This window comes from Peromyscus californicus, unplaced genomic scaffold (assembly GCF_007827085.1).
Source record: "Peromyscus californicus insignis strain IS unplaced genomic scaffold, ASM782708v3 Scaffold_7__1_contigs__length_154581171, whole genome shotgun sequence".
NCBI classification, from domain to species: Eukaryota; Metazoa; Chordata; class Mammalia; order Rodentia; family Cricetidae; genus Peromyscus; species Peromyscus californicus.
In genome coordinates, this window is record NW_026294595.1 from 11,508,754 (window position 1) to 11,531,918 (window position 23,165).

At 51.7% G+C, this 23,165-nt stretch overlaps 1 protein-coding gene across 7 annotated transcripts in view; it reads right to left on the reverse strand.

The window, feature by feature from the left end:
- Nucleotides 1-23,165, reverse strand: part of Col5a1 (collagen type V alpha 1 chain) — a 154,718-nt gene that overhangs the window by 81,942 nt on the left and 49,611 nt on the right. For all 7 annotated transcript variants that reach the window (XR_008215058.1, XM_052724382.1, XM_052724381.1 and 4 more), the window contains exons 5-9: nucleotides 6,958-7,089; nucleotides 5,699-5,830; nucleotides 4,946-5,176; nucleotides 4,050-4,229; nucleotides 3,470-3,526 (exon numbers count right to left, since the gene is read on the reverse strand). Coding sequence is in view for 6 of the 7 variants with exons in the window: in XM_052724382.1 (XP_052580342.1) it covers nucleotides 3,470-3,526; nucleotides 4,050-4,229; nucleotides 4,946-5,176; nucleotides 5,699-5,830; nucleotides 6,958-7,089 (732 nt within the window). In the remaining variant the exon portion in view is untranslated. The remainder of the gene's footprint in view (nucleotides 1-3,469; nucleotides 3,527-4,049; nucleotides 4,230-4,945; nucleotides 5,177-5,698; nucleotides 5,831-6,957; nucleotides 7,090-23,165) is intronic.

A 23,165-nucleotide genomic window follows, 5' to 3' on the forward strand; every position in this document is an offset into this window, starting at 1 on the left:
TGCTGGCCCTACCCTGCACCTCACCACCCCACCCATCTCCTAATGCACTGGGTCTCAGAACTACAGAAGGTCTCTGTAGCTGACAGGGCTTATTCACTAGCAGTCTATCAGAAATAAACTCAGCTACGCTCACTAACCCCCACCACAGCCACGCACACACTGACTCAGGCTCACACAAAGAAAGGCTGTGACATGGGGTGGCAGATTGAGCTCTTTACTGTGTGTACATACGTCGGGTATGTCAAAGCATCATGCTTGAGGGCTGGAGAGATGGCTCAGTCAATAAAGTGTGCAACCATGAGAACCTGAGTCTGGATCCCAGTATCCATATAAAAGCTAGGCTTGGTGGTGTGCACCCGTAACTGGAGACAGGTGGATCCCTGGAGCTCACTATCCCGACAGTCTAGACCATTGCTGAGCTCTCCACCACCTTACCTCCAGGGGAACCCTCTTAGGATACTGAGGGCACCTGCACATACATGGCAGACACTTTAGACATGGTTAAAAATAAAATTAATCTTAAAAAAGAATACATTGGAGATCAATTGAGGAAAACAATTGACATCTACCTTTGGCCTCTGCATGTATGTACACATACCCACAGGCATACACAGCACATATCTATACCAAAGTGTACCTACACACAATAATAATAATAAAAATAAGCCATACTGTTTTGTTATCTTAAATACATATGGCTAAACAAAAACCAGAAATAAAAGATCTCAGACTTGGCCAAACTGAAGACAGTTGTTTACTTTGCAGTGAGAAAAGATCTTGCTCCGTAGCCTAGGCTAGCTCGGAGCTCAGATCCTCCTGCCTCAACCTCCCAGTTGCTGGTATCATAAGCGTGTGCTATCACTCCCAGCTCTCAAATCCATCCTTAATGGAGATCCATCCATCTGCTAAGCAGAACAAACTAGAAGCAATGACGGACTGGGGCCGGAGCTCACTTGGTAAAGCCTAGCATGCACAAAGCCCCGGGCTTGAACTCCAGGACTGTAGGAACTGGGTTCATAATCCCAGGATTAGGAATTCAAGATCATCCTCAACTACTTAGCAAGTAAGGCCAGCCTGGGCTACTTGAGACATGATCTCAACGAAAAAAACCAAAAAACAATGATAAACCAGGAAGGCAGAGTGGAGTGGGTGGCATCATCACCCCACCAGGTGAGAGGCATCAACTCAGCACTTACTAGTAGGTCCTTGAGCCCATTGTAGGCTGGTGCCAAGGATATTACTGAGTTTGCCTCGCATCCACCAAGTCAGATCTGTCCTTTTAAGGAGCCCCTTGTCTTGCGGATAAATTAGAGGAGCTAAACCTGAGCAGGGAAGGCCAGCCCTGTCCTCCTGGATGCAGGGGATGGACTGTAACCCCATTCTGTTGTAAACCCATTCTGTGGAACAGGTGTTGGGGAGAGGGGATAGCAGCCGCCCCCACATGGAGCAGGGTATGCACCGCCAGTCCCCAAGGCCTCCATCTGTTTATGTATAGCTAAGACTCTGAGGACATCTGGCGGCGCTCCAGGTTGACAATTCCAAATGTTTACACCATCTCTCCGTGGGGACTTGCCAAAGGCCCTGTGGACACTCTGAGGAAGCTGGGAAGAAGCAAGCATCAGGCGGGGGTGGGGGTCCTTCTGTAACTGCCTCCAGATGGCTTGTGCTGTTCCCAGAGAAGAGGAGCTGGATCGTCTAGAGACGAGTGGCCTTGGACTGCCTGTGCATCCTCAGTGCCGTCTCTGAACCACCCTCGCCCACAGCCTCCTTCAGGGCAGCCCTCTAATGGGGCTCTCTCCGTGCCTCTTCTGTTTTCAGAACTGGGGTGCCAACTCCACACACAATAAGCTTAAGTAAGCCTGTTTAAAGGTACCACCCAACCACTTCTGAAGCTGGAGACCAGTCTTGAGGCCCACAGAACCTTGGGTACCTGCCTTTTCTGGGATCTCACTGCCCTACTCAGGAAAGATGCCCCTTTTAATGAGGCATCAGGGACCTGGTCAAGGGGTTGCAATGGCTGACCATGTCCACCTGGGGCCAAGCCCAGTTGAGGTGGTGCCCTAAGGAGGTCCAGCTAGCAGAGAGGCCATCGGTGTTGCAGCCTCCCCCTGGCACAGAGTGGAGCAAGCCTCAGGCACGAGCCAGGAGGTAAGTCTGCCCTGGTCCCTTGAGATGCTCCTCTTCAGGACTAGCCTCCTGTGAACATGAACTTGGGTTGAGATTTCCCATGGAGTTGAGCAAGGGGTCCCCAAGTTGGGCTACTCCCATGCTCTGCACGCTTTCCCTTTGTTCCCTAAGCCTACAGCTTCAGATAAGAGTTGTCTTCTTTGGATCCACAGAGCAGTCTGGGAAGAGGATACATGTTCTCGGGCTCAGTGCCAGGGGGAGCCAGGGGCATGAGCAGCAGGCAGAGCCCTTGGAACCAGCAAGAGGCTTTCTTCCAGGGCTTCCCTTGACCAGGAAAGAGGCCAAGCCAGGGAGCTTGCCCTGGTCCACTGGCCTACTAAGTGTTGCCAAGCAAGGCTCTTCCTCTGCGTGAAGGTGGGGGCCCTATGAGGCTGGTTCTCTGTCCTAGGGAGTCCCAAGGTCATGTCATGAACTCAGCCCCAGGGAGTTGAGTCCTGGCAGTGGAACTGACAACTTCTCAGCCTTGCAATGGCCAGGATGTAGGACAAGGGCTTCCTCCCTTGGGTACTCACAGGATATGCTAGGATGGATGACCTCAGTGGCCAGATCCCCTGGGCAAAGCCAATTCTGAGCCTACACTCCCATGTCCACCGAGCCCAGTTCAGCCAATTGCACAGCTTTCTGTTCTCAGGACCCAAACAGGCCATAGCACCTAGCAGGACAAGGACGCCCTCACCAAGGCCAGGAGGGGTATGGACTGCACACAGCCACACATTCTCTACAGGTCCTTGTGCTAACTTACCTAGGATTCTATTACCTAATGGCATGGGGATTTGCTCAGGATTGGGGAGGTGTCCTACCTCAAAGCCACTTACACTCCCTTGACCCAGCTTCAGATCTTTCCCGTTTCAATGGTAGCAGCAAATGGACTCAAATGGAGGCATAAAGGGCACAGAGAGGGGAAGTCCTTAACTAACTACCACCCTGCTGCTTACACTAGGTGTTCCCCACCCAGCCTTGGTCCAGTCTCTCTCTCAAGGTCTGTGTCCCTTCTTCTGAAGAACTCTCCACAGAGGTGTTCTGACCCTCTGCCTTCTCTACAAGTACAGACACGTGTGATCTACATGTTGCCCAGCACCTTGACCAAGCTCTAGAATACTCCTTCATTCCCAATTATCTGTGATACAGAGGATGTAGAGGACATGGGGGTGGCTTCTTGAGTGGCCTGGTGGGCAGAGAGTGGAGACCCACAGTCCGATCACACCCTACAAAATCATCATGAGCTTAGCAGAGGACACCGCAGCTCACAGGCACAATTATGCATACACACATATGTCCTTACCGGCTCAATGATGGCTGGCTCTCCCTTTTGCCCTTTCTCACCTCGAGGTCCTCCAATCTGGGTGGGGGTGAAATGTGAGATTCCAGAGAGAAAGGACAGGGGAGAGAAAGGGAACAAAAAGTCCATGTGACACAAAACTGGTGCAAAACCGGGGTGCCCCCTGCAGCTAGGCACTCCCCTCGTGTCCCAAAGCAGGATCGCAAGCTGAAGCGGACCACCCATCCCCACACCTGGCCGTGCATATATCAACACAGTCAGGCAATGAGGCACCTGATGGAAGTCAGAGGGGCCACTTCAGATAATGAAGCTCAGTCAGGCATGGTGGCACACGCCTTTAACCCCAGTGCTTGCTTGGGAGGCAGAGGCAGATGGAGCTATATGCACATCAGGCCAGTCTGGTCTACATAATGAATTTCAGGCTAGCCAAGGCTACACAGTGAGATCCTGTCTCTAATTAACTAAAAGAGAAGAATGAAGCCACATGGCAACCGTGGTCACTCTTACCACCCTCAGACTTCTGGAAGTGCTGTCCCTTCCCACTGCCCAGATGCCCCTGAGCAGCGGAGCCTGGGTCTCTTACCCCCTCATAGATGGTATCCTGGTTAGCCGGCATGCCTGGCCCTATCTCTGATGGGGAGCCGTTAGAGTCGGAGTCGGGGTCGAAGTATGGGTCATAGTAGTTTTCGTCTAGATTCTTGATGGTTTCCTCGGTGAACTCACCGCCCAGGTCATCCTTCCCTTCCTCTGGAGACGGAGCCGGCTGCAGATGAAGGGACAGAAGTGGCAGGGTCACTCAGGGAGGCTGACCAGCTGACATGCAGACTTTGCCTGGCAGGCCCTGAGTCCAGCTCCTTTTGCTGCACATGTAACAACCAGTGGCCCCAGAACAGAACAGTTAGAGCTAAAGGCCATGAGGGATTCCACAAAGGAAGACCTGTGGTCTCCACAGCCTTTCTGCTGCACACCTCCCAGCCACCATGGGGATGGGTCCCCAAACTGCCCAAGACACCGTAAGAAGCTAGGGCAGGGAGAAGCAGCAGTGCCCCTCAGAACTGCACCCCATCCCCGGGGAGGTCTGCACTCAGCTGGCGCTTACAGCTTGCACCCTGGAAACTGAGGTTCTTCCCAATAGTGAAGAACAGAGTGCCCCATGAGGGTTACTCCATGATGTTCACGGATGGTACTCCTGTAGCCAAAACCTACAGTGTTATCTGAGCCACCCTGAGAATGAGAATTCAGAGCCCAACAAAGCTAATCTACCTGTTTTTCGGGGGAAATTGAAATAAACTCAAAAAGCCAATGGCTTCCAAACCATACTCAACCCCACTACAGAGGACTTGGGAGCCAGGGTATGAGGGGTGTGGGTGATGAAGGCCACCCAAGGAAGTAGGTGCTCAGCAGTGACCAGAGCCGTGGCCTTTGCCCCTTCCCCACCCCTGCCCCTAGTTCAAGGCATAAAGAAAGGGAGGCAATTACATTGGAGCTGTTGGCGGTAACGCTGGTGCTGGTGGGGATCTCGGCCCCTGAGTCAGGGTTGGTGGGCTGGTCAGGGTTCTCTACACCCTCGCCGTAGCCAAGGTCTTCGTAAGGGGAGGGAGTGTAGTAGTCATCAGTGGGGAAGTAGTCATAGTCCCCAATTCCTGGGTCCTCCTCCTTGCCGGCCGTGTCAGGCACCGTAGGGGCTTCTGGTGGAGGCTGGGTCTGTTCCTGGGGGCAGAGGATAGAAAGAGGCAGTCAGGGTACCTGGATCCAGGATTGTCCAGGCATCCATCCTAGCATCCCTTTAGTAGGAGAGTGATCAGCAGCAGAGTGTGGATGTGAAGTTCACCCAAGGCCTGCGGACTTGGGTTCAGGGCCCTCAATCTCTGGAAGGCAGAGAAAATGAGGGAGGCGGCCACTGCGTGAATACCAGGTACCAAGAGTGGCATGAGTAGATGGAGGCCCACCCAGTGATACACCAGGAAAGGTCCAAACCACAGCTTAAGCTTCCATATGTGCGTGGGTGGCAGCGGGGGTGGGGGAGGTAGCGGACAGGGGGGCGGGGGGGCCCATGTCTCACCCTGTAGCCCAGGCTGGCCTAGAACTCATGATTGTCCTGCCTCAGCTTCCCAAGAGCTAGGATTATGGGCATGTGTCACCATGTTCACAGCCTCTGGTTGTCTACCCTCCCCTGCTCCATGGCCTGAGGAACCACGAACCTCCCCAGCCCAGTCCCAGTCCAGCTCAGACCTCAGGAACCTCCGTGGTTTCTCTGGCGGCTTCCACTGGCTTCTGCGTGGGGGCAGGCTCCTTCCCTGGGTCTTCAGGGTCTTCATAATACGGGTACTCATAGTAATAGGTCTCACCGTCTCCTTCTGGGTACTGAAGTCAACGGTGCCCATATGAAGAAGGAAATGGACATATTACAGGGCAGCCTGTCAAACTCCTTGCCCTGGCTCAGGTGGAAAATCAGATGTCATAAGGCATTGCCCAGTCCCAAGGGTCCCTGGACAGGGCTATTCCCTCAGCCGCTCCCTGAGGAGCTGAACAAGACCCAGAAGCCCAACATCGGGATGGGCAACCCCACACTCTCCTGAGAGGTCAGCAAAAGTGGAGCCCTAAAAGTGGTTACATCTGACCCCTAGGAATCAGTGTCAGGACAAAGTGTGATTTCTGTGGGCCACAGCCATTAGCCACCAAACTTGACCTTCAACCCCAAAGCATGGGTACCCAGCAGGAGGGATTTATAGTCACAAGCAGGCATTCTGCCCTCAAATACAAATCAGGGACCTGGTTGGGGCTGGCCTCAGATCTCCATCCAACACCATCTCAGGCTATGTGGGGGTGTGGCCTAGGTCAGGGAACCGACTGCCCATGAAAGCCCCCACCTACTCTGACCAGCAGTGAAAGAGGAGGGATGGAGAAGTACAGAGTGAGATGCAAAGATACTCAGAGAAGCAAGAGACCAGCCCAACCAGAGAACTCCAAGTAAAATGAATAAGGTGTTGCTAGAGGAAGGTATAGGAAGGTGAGGAGAGTGACCCAGCAACCGGAGTGGGAAATGGGGAGAAGGGCAAAGGGGCAGACATGTTTGTTCTTCAGAGTTGCTGCTGCTGTGGGACTCAGGGCACCGACCACTATACCACAGGGCTGAGCCTGCCTATTGCAAAACTTCAGATCCCCGTGAGGGAATGGACTGAGCTCTGGAGAACACATGGGGCCCAGCCTGGGGGTAAAGGGCACCTGTCTGCATCCGTCTAGGGATGTGTGTGGAGGGTTAAAGGATGTAGCTGCTGATGACACTCCCTTGAGAGACTCCCATCATGGCGGGGGCGGTGTAGCTGCTCCGCGGTAAAGTGGATCAGACATCCCACACTGCTTCCCCTACGGTTTGTTTAAAACTCGGTCCTGCAGCTTCCACAGTCCTTTATAATCCCAATCCTGCTGGCTCTGTAGCATCCTGGGGTTTGCCTGTATTCCCACCGTGAACCCAGCCAGAGGTGACTCACGTATTCATCTGGGTTAGGGTCCTGTGACTGAGGTGTGTCGGGGACCGCGGTGTCACAGTCGGGGCTATAGTGCTCACAGTAATCATAGGCAGCCCGGTGGTCGGAGACAAAGAGCAACTGTTGGATGTCACCCTACAAAAGGACAAAAGCTCATGAGTAAGCAGCACAGGTACTCATAGGGACCTGGGGGACCCAGGAGACCCAGCCTGATGCTTTGGGCCAGAGAGCAGCCCAGGAAAGACCTTGAGAGGAGATATCCTCAGGGAAACACTTCCTCTCAGCAGATGCTGCTCTGAAGAGCTACTTAAGCTAGGCTGGCCCATCTAGGGATTAACCCATTCATCTCCCCATCCATCTGTTCGCCCACACATCCATCTACCCAGTCATCTATTTACCCACCCCCCTTTCCATCCATCCATTATCTAAGCATACATTTATTCTCTTACCTACCCATCTGCTCCATTCATCCATCTATCCAACTCACCCATCCATTCATCTTTCTGTTCATTCATCTATCTATTTGTCCATCAGTTCACCTACCCATCACTCATCATCCATCCACTTATCCACCCACCTATCTATTCATCTACCCTTCCATTAATTATCCCTCCACCTATTCCCACATTCACCCACCCACTCATCTACTTACCCATCCATTCATCCATCCATCTATCCACTAACCACCCTTCCATCTATTTATCCATTCTTTTATCCAACAATCCACTCAGTTGTCCATCCAATCATCCATCCATCCATCCACTAATCACCCACCCATCTATTTATCCATCCTTCCATCCAACAATCCACTCAATCATCCATCCATCCATCCATCCATCCATCCATCCATCCATCCATCCATCCACCCAGCCATACATCCATGCATCTATTCATCTACCCCACAATGCATCATCTACCAAATACCTGTTGCACACTTGTCAGGTTGGTGCTCACAACTACTGCAGTTACAAAGCATAAATGCTTCTGCCCTAGATTTGGGAGGGCATGTGCCTGTCTCCATCAGTCTCCAGTACCAATGGGTATTTCTTTAAGATACACTGTTTGTTTTTTCATTGAGTTAAACACAGAACTATATGACCTAGCAGTTCCAACCCTGGAAACTAGGACAAACACTTAAACAAACTTCCCCAAATCAGTTCACCCATAAAGTAAAGAGAGACTCACTCGGGCCAACACACATACATATACTCTCATAGCAGTATTGTCAATGGCCCCAGATGTAGGAGCACCACATGTCCATCCAAAAACAGCAAATAATTGGAATGCAATGATGAATGCCACAAGTACAAGTCACAGCCCAGATGACCCCACACAGCTGATGCTGGAACTTTCCAGCTGGTCAGAAGACACCTGCTCATAGAGCAGCCGAGCTCACAGAAATGTGTACTCCACTTCTCTCTTATTACGATATGCAGACAGAGAAGAAATGAAGAGTCCGCAGAGGCTGCAGCACGATGTGCAGACACCCTCCTGGCAACAGCAAGGGCCAGCTTGAGGCAGGGGCTGGGTCCTCCCAGTCAATCAGAATTTACTGGTGACAGTGACCAGGAGTAAGCGTTTCCACTTGCTGAGCACAGGGTGAAGAAGCTGCTCATGGCCTCCCATTGTGGCCATCACAGTATGTCTATCAGCCCCCATTCGGTGGCCCAAGAAAGTAAGGTTCAGAGTCCAACAGCAGGTGAGGCAGGGCCTGTTAAGGTGTCTCACGAAGTTCAGTGACTTCCTCCTTCTGGGCTCAGGGATGGGGGAGAAGGTGTGAGAACATTTTAGCTTGTTGAAGGCCACACTGGAGAGGGTACAATAAGCAGAGGTGACCGAGTCCTGTGCCAGGTGTCAAGTTCTCTGTGCCTGGAGCCCATCCTGTCACACAATGTTACCACCAAGCACTACAGTGGAATGTATTACACTATACTGGAATATAACATGTAATATATTCCAGTTAAGGACAGGGCTGATCTTCTTTGGAATTTTCTGTCAGTGGGCTGCAGGGACAAGGCCTGGGTACCATATGGAAAACAGCAGTCTCTTGGGTTTATTTTGGATTTTCTCTCCATCCCAGGCAGAAGTGTTACCCACCTGGTTTCCAAAGCCCCTGCATGGGCTGTGTGCTCAATAGCATCTCTGCCTTTCCAGCTGGGCTCTGCAGCCCTAGTGGACCGCAGTGCTGAGTCCCTGTGGCATGACAAGTCACCCATGGTGTGGAAGGAGCGGACCGCCAAGCTCACCTCAATGATTGCTCTCCTCTCCGAAGACCCTGATAAGGGCATTGTGGAGTTCTGACCAAAGCAGAGCAGGTTTCAGTGCCCACCTCTGCCACCAGTTTGAGGGGAGGCAGGGAAGGGTGCAGGAACACCAGCTTTCAGCGGCACAGGGGCAGAGTGCTCTCCACACAGACAGTGAGGTCTGAAAAACCATCCCACTCTGCCACTCTTTGGCTGTGTGGCCTGGAGCCTGTCTGAGATTTGCTATCTCTCAGTGAAATTTGAGCACGAAATAAACAATATCCACTTCGCATGACACTGTGGAGCTGTCCTCCAGGCAAACTGGTGTAACCAAGGTGCTCAATAACAAATCTTGGGATCACTGAAAGGTGACTGCAAGAGAAAAGCCCTAACGGGACAGCAGGATAGAGAATTCCAGGGGTCAGGGGCCAGCAGAGGACTCAGTTAGGACAAGAACAAACATGGGGTGGCAGTGAGAAGTCACAGCCATCAGACACTTCTGACATATGAGCCAGGATCAGACCACAGGAGTCAATAGCAAAGCCACAGGGCCAGAAGGAGGGGCTCAGAGGGACTCAACAGTAAAGAGTGAGCACCCAAGAAGGGAAGGAAATATTAGACACATTGCTGTGGTTACAACGGGTGACATACCCAGCTCTTTCTCACTGATCTCCTCACCCGTCCACCCATCCATCCAAGCATTTCACCTGTTTATCCAATCATCCATGCAACCACGAATGCCCTCCATCCATTGATGCACATTATTCCTATGTCCATCCATCCTTTCATTCATCCATTTATTAATGCCATCTATCCATCCATCATTCTTGCAGATCATGTCTATCCACCCACCCATGCTATCCATCGACCTATCCGTCCATCCATGTACCCACCCATGCGTCCATCCATTAACCTGCTCATGCAATGGCCATCAGGCACCTGCTGAGTTCCGGCCACTGTCACACGCTCCAGGTGCTGCTCTGACACCGAACAGCTACCCGGTGGTGCCCACATTCTGTCAGCACCACAGACTGCCCTTGTGCTTTCTGATAATAATATCACATCCCCTCAAGACCATGTGATCACTGAGCATCTATTGGCACCCTATTTCTGGCTAGAGTCTCAGGACTACCTCTGGTCCTGCACCCACAGTTAAGCTGTGCTCTGAGGGGAAAGTGGCCTTCTTGCCCAATCCCTGCTTTTCATTAGGTGGAGTACGAACCTTTCTCTAGAGGTCCCAGAGCCAAGAGGTCTAGATGTGGCCCTCCTATCTACTGGGCCATGGCAGAATGGGATGGGTGTGTCACTGGAAGTCACTGAGTGTGGGCCCACGGAAGGCTTCCTAGGATCCTGAGAAGGAGGGTGTGGACATCTTGTGATCTAGGACAGGGTCCTTCACCTCCAGTTTCTGTCTCTGAGAGGAAGCTGGTCTAGAATTGGGCTGAAGTGGAAGTGCTCACTGACAGAACCAAAAACCAGCCTCTCTGAACCCTGGAGGCTTAGTCTGAAAACCCCAAGTAATGAGCAAGGGATTCAGAGTACCCTCAACCAGGCCCGAGTCTGTTTGGATGGCTGTGTAGGGTGGCCTCTAGTGACCTGCAAGTGGTCCTTTCCTCCAGGTGCCATCACAGTGACTAGACCCCAAACCCTGACCTCTATGGAAAAGGAGGGGCAGACATTTCTTCCTAAGGTCTGCCTAGTGCCCTAGGGCACTGAGTTCCATTCACTCATGTGACTGTGGCTCAGGAGAGGTCCCTGGCCCTGAGAGTTTTCTAGCTTTCTCTCCATTTCTGATAAAGCACTCTGACAAAAACAAATTAGGGAGGGACGGACTTATGTGGCTTACACTCCCAGGTCACAGCCCAGGATTGAGTGAGTTCAGGACAGGAACCTAAAGGCAGACTTATTTGCTATTCCATGAGGCATTACCTCTAAACAGAGATCTCACTCACAGCTGGAAGTACAGCAGAACCCATGGAGGAGGATGCTGGCTGGCTCACTCACAAGTACATGCTCAGATAGTTTTTTTGTTTGCTTGTTTTTGTTTTTTAAGAGTTTCTCTGTGTAGTCTTGGCTGTCCTGGAACTCACTCTGTAGACCAGTGTGGTGGTATTGTGTTTCCCAAAATATTGTGCATCCTAATAAACTTATCTGGGGTCAGAAACAGAACAGCCACTAGATACAGAGACTAGAAAATGGTGGCACTCATGCCTTTAATCCTAGCATTCCAGAGGCAGAAATCCCTCTGGATCTCTGTGAGTTCAAGGCCACATTGGAAACAGCCAGGCATGGTGACACATGCCTTTAATCCCAGAAAGTGAGCCTTTAATCCCAGGAAGTGATGGCAGGAAGCAGAAAGGTATTTAAGGCGTGAGGACTAGGAACTAGAAGCTGGTTAAGCATTCAGGCTTCTAGCAGCAGTTCAGCTGAGATCCATTTGGATGAGGACTCAGAGGCTTCCAGACTGAGGAAACAGGATCACCTGAGGAAGTGGTGAGGTGAGGAAGCTGTGGCTTGTTCTGCTTCTCTGATCTTCCAGCATTCACCCCAATACCTGGCTCCAGGTTTTTTTTTTAATTAATAAGAACTTTTAAGATTCATACTACAGACCAGGCTGGCCTTGAACTCAGAGATCTGCCTGCCTCTGCCAACTGAGTGATGGAATTAAAGGTGTGTGTCACCACCGCCTGGCTCAGCCAGCTTTCTTAGACACCCAGGACAACATACCTACAGAACAGAATAATCCAACCTGGGCCAGACTGACTCTATTACATCAATTAACAATTAAGAATATGCACCACAGACATGGCCCGCAGGCCAAGCTGATGTGAGTATCTTCATTGAGACTCCCTCCTCAGGTGACTTGAGGCTGTGTCAAGTTGACAATCGAAACTAACTAGGACATTGGTAGCCCATAGGTAGGGCTAACCAGAGGTAGCCCATAAGCCTATGCCCATGACTACCAGATGACCCCCCATACCTGTCGCCACCTCGGCAGACAAACTCCTGTTCAGACTGCAGACAGAAAAGCATTCTTCCCTGCAACAAGCAGGACAGCTACTGCCTTGTTCATACCTGCAAAGAGCTGCACGCCGCCACTCCACATCACCACAATACTGCTATGCCCTGGAGCCCAGGCTCCTACCAGAAGCTGAGGCAGGACAGTTGTGCAAGAGGCAGCTGGGGGTAGGGTGGCCTAGCTCACGCTTGACCCCTGGGGGTTAAAGGGCAAGGACAGGGGCTTCTTCCTCCCTTAGAGCAGCCGTGGACTTCAGCCCACAAGGGTATGTGGGAGTCAGAGAATAGATGCGCAAAACTGCCTGCTTCTGCTTGACGTTCTGCAGCCTCCGCTGCAGTGAATGGGGGCGGGGCACAGAGGGGTCCCAACGATCCCCTCTCAGTATTTTACATAGTACCTCTTCTCCTACCGACATGCAGTCCAGATGCTTCATGCAGTCCAGATGCTTCTCTCTAATGCCCATCACTCCTCCCCACCTTCTCTGAGGCCAGCAGAGGTGCGCACCGCCCTGGCTCCCTCCCACACGTGTACCTCCTAGGATGTTGGAGGCCTGTGTTTTAAACTCCCACAGATGAGAGCCTCGTGGCAGGATGGTGCAGGAAAGCCACACCTTTTCATTAAGCAACACGACCTCTAGCTCAAATTTCATCCAATTCAAATAAAATATTTTCTCTTTCAGTCGACAGCTTGGCATGTAAACAAATGCTTTCCAAACACACTTGGTGGGAGGAAGAGACGCCTTTGTGGGGCGGTGTACACTGGGGGTCTTTGGGGTCTAGCAGCTGACACATTGTGAGGTCACTGTCTCTTACAGGCGCTGCCTCCTCAGGAACCTCAAGCTCTTCAGGCAGAGTTGTGTCTCGCACATCTCTGCAATCCAGCTTAGTGGTCAAGAGAGCAGGCCCGGAGGAAGGTGGCTCACTGTCACTGAGTGTGGGGACACACCACCACCTACATACTACATGACAACTTGTTCCAAGGCTGGAGAAAGGGCTCCAGCAACTGACACAAAGCCCCATGTTCCTGTGTGCCTACTCTGGAACCCAAGCTAAGCTGGCTTCAGCTCAGTCAGGTGTCCAGCCTAGATGTGGAATCAATCAACCCAGGCTGGGCAAGGAATGCTGGCTTTCCGAATCTTGACCATCTCCAAGCCCTACAGGGAGCCAGCTTCACTCTATACCTGATCCTGGTCCAGGGTGCCTCCGGCCCATTTAGCTTTTCTTTACTGCATGTGAGGACAAGGGAGAAGAGCCTCAAATGCCCAGTGCCCAGCAAGACTACCAAGGGACAAGGAGCTTTCTGTAGAGCAGGAGGACAGGATTGTAGGACAGGGGCTCTACTTCACAACTGTTTGTGCTCCCCAGCTGTGTGAGCCTCAGGCTGGGGCTGGGAGGACAGGGTGAGGGTGCTGTGATTCCATTACCGTCCCCTCCCAGACCTTGGGAGAACAGGAGCAGGAGCAAGAGAAAAGCTGAAAACCCAACCTGGGCTCTGAGAAGACCCCACCTCCATCCTGGGCTGCCTCTGACCTGGGGCTACCACATGGCCTCAGACTGAGCTAGGGCCTGGCGTCCAATCTCTCAGCCAACTTCTTCGGGTAGCTATCGAATGAAAATCAGACCAAAGAGGGTGCTGGGAGTGGGGGTGTCATGAGGAATGCAGGGACTGTGCTAAGGCACTCTTCTAGAGCCATTGTCAACCTGGTAAAAATGCAATGATGACTCGTTAGCAGAGTGCCTGTCTAGCTGCACAAAAGCCCTGGGTCCAATCCCTAGCACTATGTAACTGAGGCATGGCAGCACCACGCTTACATCTCAGCACTAGAGAGGTAACAGATAGGAAGAGGATTAGAAGTTCAAGATCATCCTTGGCTACACAGCAAATTAGAGGCCAGCCTGGGCTACATGAGAACCTGTCTCAAATAAATAAATAAATACATCACAGTGGATAGAGGGCAGACAGCAGTCTTGTACCCAAGAACACACATGTCGTGCTCAGAAATCCAGGTCCTCTAGAAGTCTCTGATGGTGTGGGTCTGGAGAGGCTGGGCTTGGTGGAGTTGGGAGGTAGAGGTGAAAAGGACAGGTCCTGCCCCTGCAACTTCAACGGCATCCCAGAGGGCAAGAGTGCTCCTCTTCATCCTCCTGGGAGCTCAGGAATGCTTCTGGGTGGATCTGATACATCCAGCCTCTCTTTGGGCTAGGCACATTGGGTGGGGGCAGGTACCCACTGCAGGGAGTCCCAGCAGGGTGTAGCTGTACTAACCCATCTTGAGACCTTATAAGATGTCCCCAATAGCCTCACTCCCCTGTGGACCAGCCAGCTCTGCAGGAAGCTCAGAGGGCTTTATTGGAGGCTCAGCCTCTCTGGATTTCCCTGTCATATCGGATGCAGCCTCAGCAAGCTTTCTAGAAGTCACTGCCTGTAGCCTAAGTGGCAGAAGCCTGGAAACCCCAGGTAGATAAACTACTTATTAAAGTCAAGCCTAGGGCTGGAGAGAGGGCTGTCATTAAGAGAACTTGTTACTTTCACCGAGGATCTGGGTTCAACTCCCAGCATCCATGTGGCGGCTCATAACCACCATAACTCCAACACCTTCTTCTAACCTCCATGGGCACGAAGTACACATATACACATGCAGGCAAAACATTCATACATATAAAATAAAATAAATAAATCTTAAAAACAAAAACCAATGGCCAGAGTACATCTTATCAATGTTTCACCGGAGAGATCCAGGCTCCATGCAACAGCCCTGAATCTCACAATGGCCTCTTTACAGCATGGGCGAGGGAGAAATACAGGCCCTAAACATGCAGGGCTTGCCCCCCCCCCAAGGCCTCCTCAGGACCTAGCAGTAGCCAGCAGGGGTAGAGGCAGGAAGCTAGAAGCTGGGCTGGCAGGGCTCATAAACTCACCCACAGCTTGAGACCACCCGGAAAGGTCTCAGGCCCGCAGTCCAGAAGGACACTCCTGGCTTCTCAATGTAGGCAGGAAGTTGTAATTGCTCATGGGCAGCACTCTGGAGGAACTGGGGTGCTGCAAGGAAGTCAGCACCAGCTGTCCTTCCAGAGGTGGGCTCTGGCCGCAGGTACTCATGAACAACTGGCTGAATTTCGGGATTGGGCCATAGGCTCTCTCCAGAGAGCTAGGCTCTCTGCCCCTGCACGGAGCCACTGGCTATCCAGTCTCACTGAGGCTCCCTTAATGTCATGTCTTATTGCTAACTGTTCCCAGCACACACACCCCAGAGATGCAAGGATGGCAGACACAACCCCCAGTTCCTTCAGACTTGACCCTTCTCCTACTTACATTCTGATGCAAACCATTCCACATACCCCCTTCTCCATAAGCATGACTCTGCCCAGAGAGGCAGAGGTCACGCACCAGTGGAGTGGTGCCATGGAACACTCCAGCCCCGCCCTCTAGCCTGCCAGGAAGGGGTCTCAGTGCAGGAGTCTCATCTGCTGCCCTCTGCCTTCTGGGGATTTTCTCCAGAGTCTGCTTTCCCAACATGACCATGAAGACAGACAGACAGACAGACAGACACACACACACACACACACACACACACACACACACACACACACACACACACACTCTGCAGGCCTCGTAGCAAAAGCTGAGGTTGTCTGGCATGTTTGTAGATAGGAGGACAGATTTTGTGTTCACACATGGGTGTGGAGACTGTATGTTAGCTGTAGTGTATACCTGTGTGTGCACTGCTTTGTCTGTATGCATGTGCATGTCATAGAAGGGCCCTAGTGTACAGTAAGTGGCTGACCCTCAAGGAGCACCGAGGTGAGTACCTGAGTGTCTGGGACACTGTTTCCTCCCTCACCTGCAGGTCACAGGTCCTCAAGAGCTATACTGAGACCCCCTGTCCCTCCCCCACATGATGTCCTGAGCTCACATCAGGAAAAGGGAACCTTGACTGAGCCTGCCTCAGACAAGGTCTTGTGTTGTCCACCAACCTTCTCTGGCCCACTCTGTCTCAGCAAAGGTGACCTTTTCCCCAGGCCTGACCCTACCCTATTCTCACACTTCCAAGTGAGGGGATGGATGACTTCTTTCATGTTTCCCTTCTACATGACACAGATGTGTGAACATGGAGAGATGAGACCACTCTCATGGGCCACCTAGCAAGGAGGCTGCCTGCACCCTTCCCAGCTCCCTAGAGCTGCTCCCCTTGGGGGATAAGGCCAGTGTCAAGCTATGCACACCACACTTAGGACACCCTCAAACTGCTCAGTTACCCAGCAGGCTTATACACGGTGGGTAGCAGCCCAACCCACTCTTCTAAAACCCAAGGGCCAGGGCCAAGCCCTACCATTACTTCATTTAATTTCAAATGCCGCAACCCAGAACTGGCGGTCCCACACAGCCTGTCTATGGCAGCCCTAAATCACCTGAGGAGAAGAAAGTGTCAGTGTTTGAATGCCACTTCTCTCATAACAGCCTTTGCCTGCCCCTTTCCCCTTCTGTTCACAGGCTTACTTTCTGAGCCCCTACGGAGCTTCTAGAAGCTTCCACCCCATGCCCGTTGGGCATTACTGTTGTTCCAGTGTGCTGTGCTGACCATGCACCCATGTTGGCAGCATCAAGTGAGCCGTCCATTTTTCTGCAGAGGACAGGTCCATCCCTATTTGGACACAGTAGAGATCATGCTGTCCTTGGCGCTCACGGAGCCCGAAGCGTTTTGCTGAGCGAGTCAGTTGTGTCTCTGCCGATAATGAGATTTTAGCCAAGCTGCGTTGGGCCGAGGAAATTGCAAAGCTTTTGTTGGAGAGTCTGCAACCCTGGGGGCTATGCAGTGAACTCACATGCAGCAGAGAGCTTTGCAATATGCCCTCTGAAAACAGGGGTCTCTCTCTGCTCCCCTTCCTTTGCATTCTTCCTTCTCCCTGAGGCATCCCACACCATGACTGCCATACTCGACCCTCACCCAATCCAAAGGGGGCTCTGCAGGCATCCCCACAGATCACTGCTTAACTTACAGATTCCACCATCAAATTTTACCAATACTACCTCAAACAAGACTACAAACAGACAGGTGCAAACGAGTTGAGAAAACAAGCCCTTCTTGTTCCAGGCTGCAAGAGAGGCAGCCCACAAGTGTACTAGCCAAACAAATCTTGAATCCCCACTCATACGCCCTGGCCAAAAGCCATCCCCAGAACCATGCCCTAGACCTCTCCATCACCCATTCAAAACACACCTAGGCACCTGTGGCCTGGACAAGTTCCCAGGGTGCCTTGATTGTTGTCGCAGGTGGAGGAAGGTGGAATTGGAAGGTAACACTGCCAAGCTCTCCTGGGTTCCCATCTGAATCACGCTCAGTGATTTTAGGCACATTCCCAAACCACATCAGGCCACACTTCCCCATCTATGGGGATGGAAAGAGGACTGGCCTTGGCAGTCGCCAGGGGAGGCCTCAGCCCAACTTCCTCAACTGGAGCAGAGCATGACCATGTTTCCAACAGCAGTGGAGGATCACAGAGCCAGGCCACATAGGCACATGCCAGGTACCCATAGGTACAGGACACACCCTGTCAACAAGCCAGGGGATTCTTCCACAGGCCCAGAGCAGAGCAACTGGGTGCCATGGGGCCCTTTCTGTCACTCCACGATGTCCTCAGAAGTTTCCTGTTGACAGATCACCCATCTGGGATTTCTGGAGCCCACACGAGTCACATTTAAAACTTTGTTTTGGTATTATTGCTTATGAGCTACACAGGATGGAAACAAAAAATGTCTAAGCCAGTGGACTTAGCGAGAATACACTGCTCTGTGGTTTTCAGTATGCCTGTGGAGATGGGCTGGGCTGTGTTTATAGGAGAGTTAAGGAAACAGCTTCAAAAATGTCTTCTTGCTGTCTTTCCCTAGATGCTATTAAGGGTATAAAGGTATCATGCAGGAAACGTCTTAGAGCTGGGCCTGGAGAAAGGGATGGATGATCACCATCCTCATCACCACCACCATCACCACCACCAAGACCACCATCACCACTACCATCACCACCATCACAATCACCACTGTCACTACCACCATTACCACCAACATCTTCACCATCGCCACTGCCATTACCACCAGCACCTTCACCATCATAATTGTCATCACCATCACCAAGACCACCATGATCACCACCACTACCACCAAGACCACCATCACCACCACTACCATCACCACCAAGACCACCATCACCACTACCATCGCCATCATTACCACCAACACCTTCACCATCACCACCACCATTGCCACTAGCACCTTCACTATCGTCATCACCATCACTACCATCACCAAGACCATCATCACAAAGATCACTATCGATACTATCACTACCACTATTATTACCATTACCATCATTATCAATACCGCTATTTTTACTACTACCACCACCATTATCACCATCTAGATTACTATTACCACTACCATAATCACCAAGGTCATCACCACAATTATTACCACCACCACCACCAAGACTACCATCACCACCATTACTATCATCACTACCACCATTACAACCATCACCACCAGCATCACCACACCCACCAATACACCACCACCACTCTTCCAGTCATGACCATAACTATCCCAATTGGCCGTCAATCCCTGGTGAAGGCTCACCATCATCTGAACACCCCTCTACAGCATGAAAGCCTGCAGGAGCATACATAGCTTTAATTCCTCCTTCTTCAAGTTCAGTGTTTCACACTCTACTAAGTCTAGGGACACAGGTGACTAACTCTGTGTCATAGCTGTTCGTCTCCAGGGAGAAAAAACAACCCTTGGGACAACTTGCACATTTGGAAAAGGAAGTTCTTCCTGAGACATCCAGGAAGGCATGATGGAGGACAAAGATCAGAGCCTGGCTTTGGTCTCCTGACCCATCAGCACGGGATGTGTTGAGCCCAATGATGTGGGTGAGGCTACGTGAAGAAGGCTACATGTTGACTTTGAGCCAAACCCAGACCCCACAGGATACCCGCACGAACCCTGCAGTCTCCTAACCATCTGTAGTGTGTGTGTATGTTTGCATGTGTGTGTGTGTGGGGGGGGGGGGTAATGTTGTCCTAGTTAGCTTCCTATTGCTGTGACAAAACATTCTGACCAAAAGCAATTTGGGAAGGAAAGGATTTTGTTTTTGTTTTGTTTTGTTGGTTGTTGTTGTTTTGGCTTACATGTCCCAATCACAGTCCATCACCAAGAGAAGTCCAGGTAGGAACTCAAGGCAGGAACCCAGAGGCAGAAACTGAAGCAGAGACCATGGGGGAACACTGCTTACTGGCTTGTTCCTCATGGCTTGCTCGGCCTGCCCTCTAGGGGTGGCAACACCCACAATGGGCTGGGCCATTTCACACCAATCATTATTCAAGAAAATGCCCCAAAGGCCCATCTGATGGAAGCATTTTTCATTTGAAGATCTCTCTTCCCAGCTGACCCTAGCTTGTGTCAAGTTGGCAAAAAAAACCTAACCAGAACAAATGTATAATACAGCTAATATTCATCATTAAGATCGGAATGAAAGAACTTGTGATTGCCAACGGCAGTGTCTATCAACCCAATTAGGAGCACCTGGTGGATTACAGCCAATCAAATTGACATAGCCTGTGGGCTTCCTGTTACTCAAAAACTCTGGCATTGAGGAGCTTCAAAGGTGTCCATCCGTGTTTCTGAGAGCATGTTCCCAACACCCACGCAGTCGGCCATGGGAACTGAAGGACAGGACTTGGCCAAGTTCCCCATGGAGCCCCTGAATCAGCGCCCAGACACACTCACCCATCAACAGTTTGATAGCAGTTTCTAGGCTCTTACAGGTTCCTCTGCCACATGTTCCTCCTATAAGGTGACATACTGCTCCTCTGCTCCCCTTACACGTGTCCCTGTCTGCCCTGGTCCCCTCCCTCAGTGACTTGGCACTGTGTGCCTCTGTGAAATGAGGACTAACTTCCTAGAGCTCCTTGGCCACAATGCTCTCAGGGGACCAGATCAGAATGTCCACTGCATGCCAGCCCAGCATGATGTCATTGGACAAGGCCTGACTTCCAACACAAGGTCAACCCTGTCTCCTGGGAGATGGCCACTGCTCACAGTTTCCATGAAATAACCCTGACACCCTCCTGGGCCAGGCAAGCCTCAAGGGCTGAATCCCTATTCTGCTGCTAAGGGCCTCAGTACTGTGCCTTACTGGGTCTCCAGAAGCAGAGACCGCCCATCTGGTTACCTTCCAGCCAACAACTTAACTTGATGAATAACCCTATGTGGCCAGCTGCCAGCCACACACAGGCTGGTGCCAGCTCCTGCTCCCAACCCCAACTCTTCCTAAACCTGATCACTAGGGAATTGGAAGCCACTCAGGAGTGCCCAGTGCCTTACACTGAGGTGTGCATGCTCTGGAGGGTCTGGGGAAGCCTTTTCCAGGCTGCTTTAGAGACATGAGCTAAACGGAGCCCCCCTCCCAAAGCTATGCTTTAGTTCTAACCTTCAACTCCAGAGTATGACCTGACCAAAAATGGGCCTTATGTGGATGGAGTTCAGTTGAGGGTTTTCAAGTGAGACCACTAGATTTAGGCTGAGCCTTGGGAGGAAATGTGACCTGCCCACACCTGGACCTTAGACTCAGAGCCTCCTAGATTAAAAGGACATAGGTTCTCCACTTTGCCACCACCTGTGACCATGTGTGGGTCAGCACCAGGAGAACCATCAGAAAAACTCTGCCCTTCCTGGGAAGTGCAAGCTACCAGAGAACAGGCAGAGTGAAGACATAGCCAGATGAAGTCTTGAGTCCACACTTGCTAGTGTTCTGGAGCCTCTCAAAGGACACATGGTGTGGCTAGGTAAATGGCTCCCTTGGCACACAAGCATGAAGGCCTGAGTTCAAATCCCCAGAATCCATGTAAAGCCAGGCATGGTAGTGCCCATCTGTAATCCCAGTGTTCCTGCAGCAAGATGAGAGGTGGAGACAGAATCCCTGAGATCTCATGGGTCAGCGCCCAAGTGTAGGAAACAGCGAACAATAGAGATCTGGTCTCTACAAGGTAGAAGGAAAGGTTAAAGAACTGGGGTTGTCCTCTGACCTCCACATGTGCACCATGGCATGCACACTGGCACTCACACATGCATGCACACACACACACACACACACACACACACACACACACACACACATACACACACACACACACACCACACCATACACAAACACACAAAGGGGCACATGCTGAGGCCCACACCGTCTGCTGTAGCATAAGCATGATGGCCTGAGATGGCCAGAGGCAGCACCTTCACTATGCCTGAGTGGAAGCCAGAGAACAGGACTGGCTAAATGTGGGTCATGGTCCACAGCCAGACGGACAAGACCCCACACACACCCTGCTCACCCACCGAGGTATACTCCTCCCGTCTGTTGCCAGGCCACCATGCGTTGTCCCCAACCAGGAGGGGCAGCTGAGAGCCTGGGTTTGAGGTTTCCCTTCTCATAACTGAACCCAGGTCCTACCATTTAGCTCTAGAAGCTTCCATATTCCCATCTGTAGGTCAGGATGCAGAGCCCTAGCACAGTACAAGAGGCCTATGTGAATGTGGGTCTTCATGCTGTGCACATTGAATCTCTCTCAGCATAGCCAACATGGCCACAGTCACAACCACACTGGCCTGGGTAGCAGCACGGACTCAGGCCAGATCTCAGGAACAGCTGGCCCAGACTGTCCCCTCTGGACTGTAAATATCATAATGAATGGGGGCCTAGGGCACAGAGATGATATCAGAGGGGTTTCTGAATAGTGACCTCATAGCTATCTGCAACCAGAGTCGGAACCAGCCTTGCTTGGCTGCCCTCAGAGTGGGTAGAGCTTCACTGTGGCACCTTTTGAGACATGTATGTCATTCAGGCTGACAAGGGAGGATGACAGAGATGTAGCAGAGGGCAATGCCAATAGCTGGACTGGGGCAGCTGCTCTCTGGGACTCTGTAGCTTGTCTGCCAGTCACTAGCAGACTCTCACCAGCTGGGACCAGCTTCTCTGTGGTAGTTTCCTCCACTCCCCAGTGACACAAGTCCTTGTTCATCGGTTCTGCATCCCACTCAACACTAGGCCTGAGCTGAATCCCTGGGACCATTAAAGCTCACCGGGGAGGCCCTTGGTGGATGGGTGAAGGGCAGGAAAAGTGGGATAGGCTTAGAGTCGGAGCTAAAGCTGGGCCTGGATCTGGGGCCACATCGGCAATATCTCCCTGCGAGACCGGGGCTCTGCTCCCCACTCATACAGAAGATGGCTTCCTCTCAGACCATACTTCTTTGAGAAGGCCAGACCCAGATCTCCTCAGGCTGGCCAACAAGGAAAGCATCTCCTCAGCACAGCCCATTCCTTTCTCAGAGCAGATTCCAGGAAAAAACACGTCAGTGGAAAAGCCGGGCTCCTGGAAACAGGGAAGCTAGGATTAGGTAAACACTTGGCCTTCTTCAAATGCTGAGGTGTGGTTGGGAGGGGGCACCCGCCAGCAACTGGGGGTGCACAGTGAAAGCTGAGTTTACAGTCTGTTTGGTCTTGTTGCCCCTTGAAACATTCAACAGCTTAAAAGTGCATTTGGCTCCTGGCCCAGAGTCTGCAGCCAGCCATTCCCCATATCTCCCGAAGCCTCAGTCTCTTCCATGGCCCTCCTTCATGGCATACTTCAGCAAGAAGGCCTTTCCACCTCAGGGCCCTAGAGTGAGCAGAGGGTACCAGCCTCTGCCCTCCCTTGAGAACACTGGTCAGGCCCAAACCTGCAGACAACAGAACAAGAGCAGCCCCGAGTTCCAGGTTGAAGTGGGAAATAGGACGATGGAAGAGGGAGGAGTCAAGAGTGATTGGCAGGTCGTTAACCGTCATGCAAGACAGTCAGTGCAACGAGTTTCCATCCTGGAAAGGTGTTTGCTCTGGTTCTTTCTATGAGGTTCCAAGCTACACA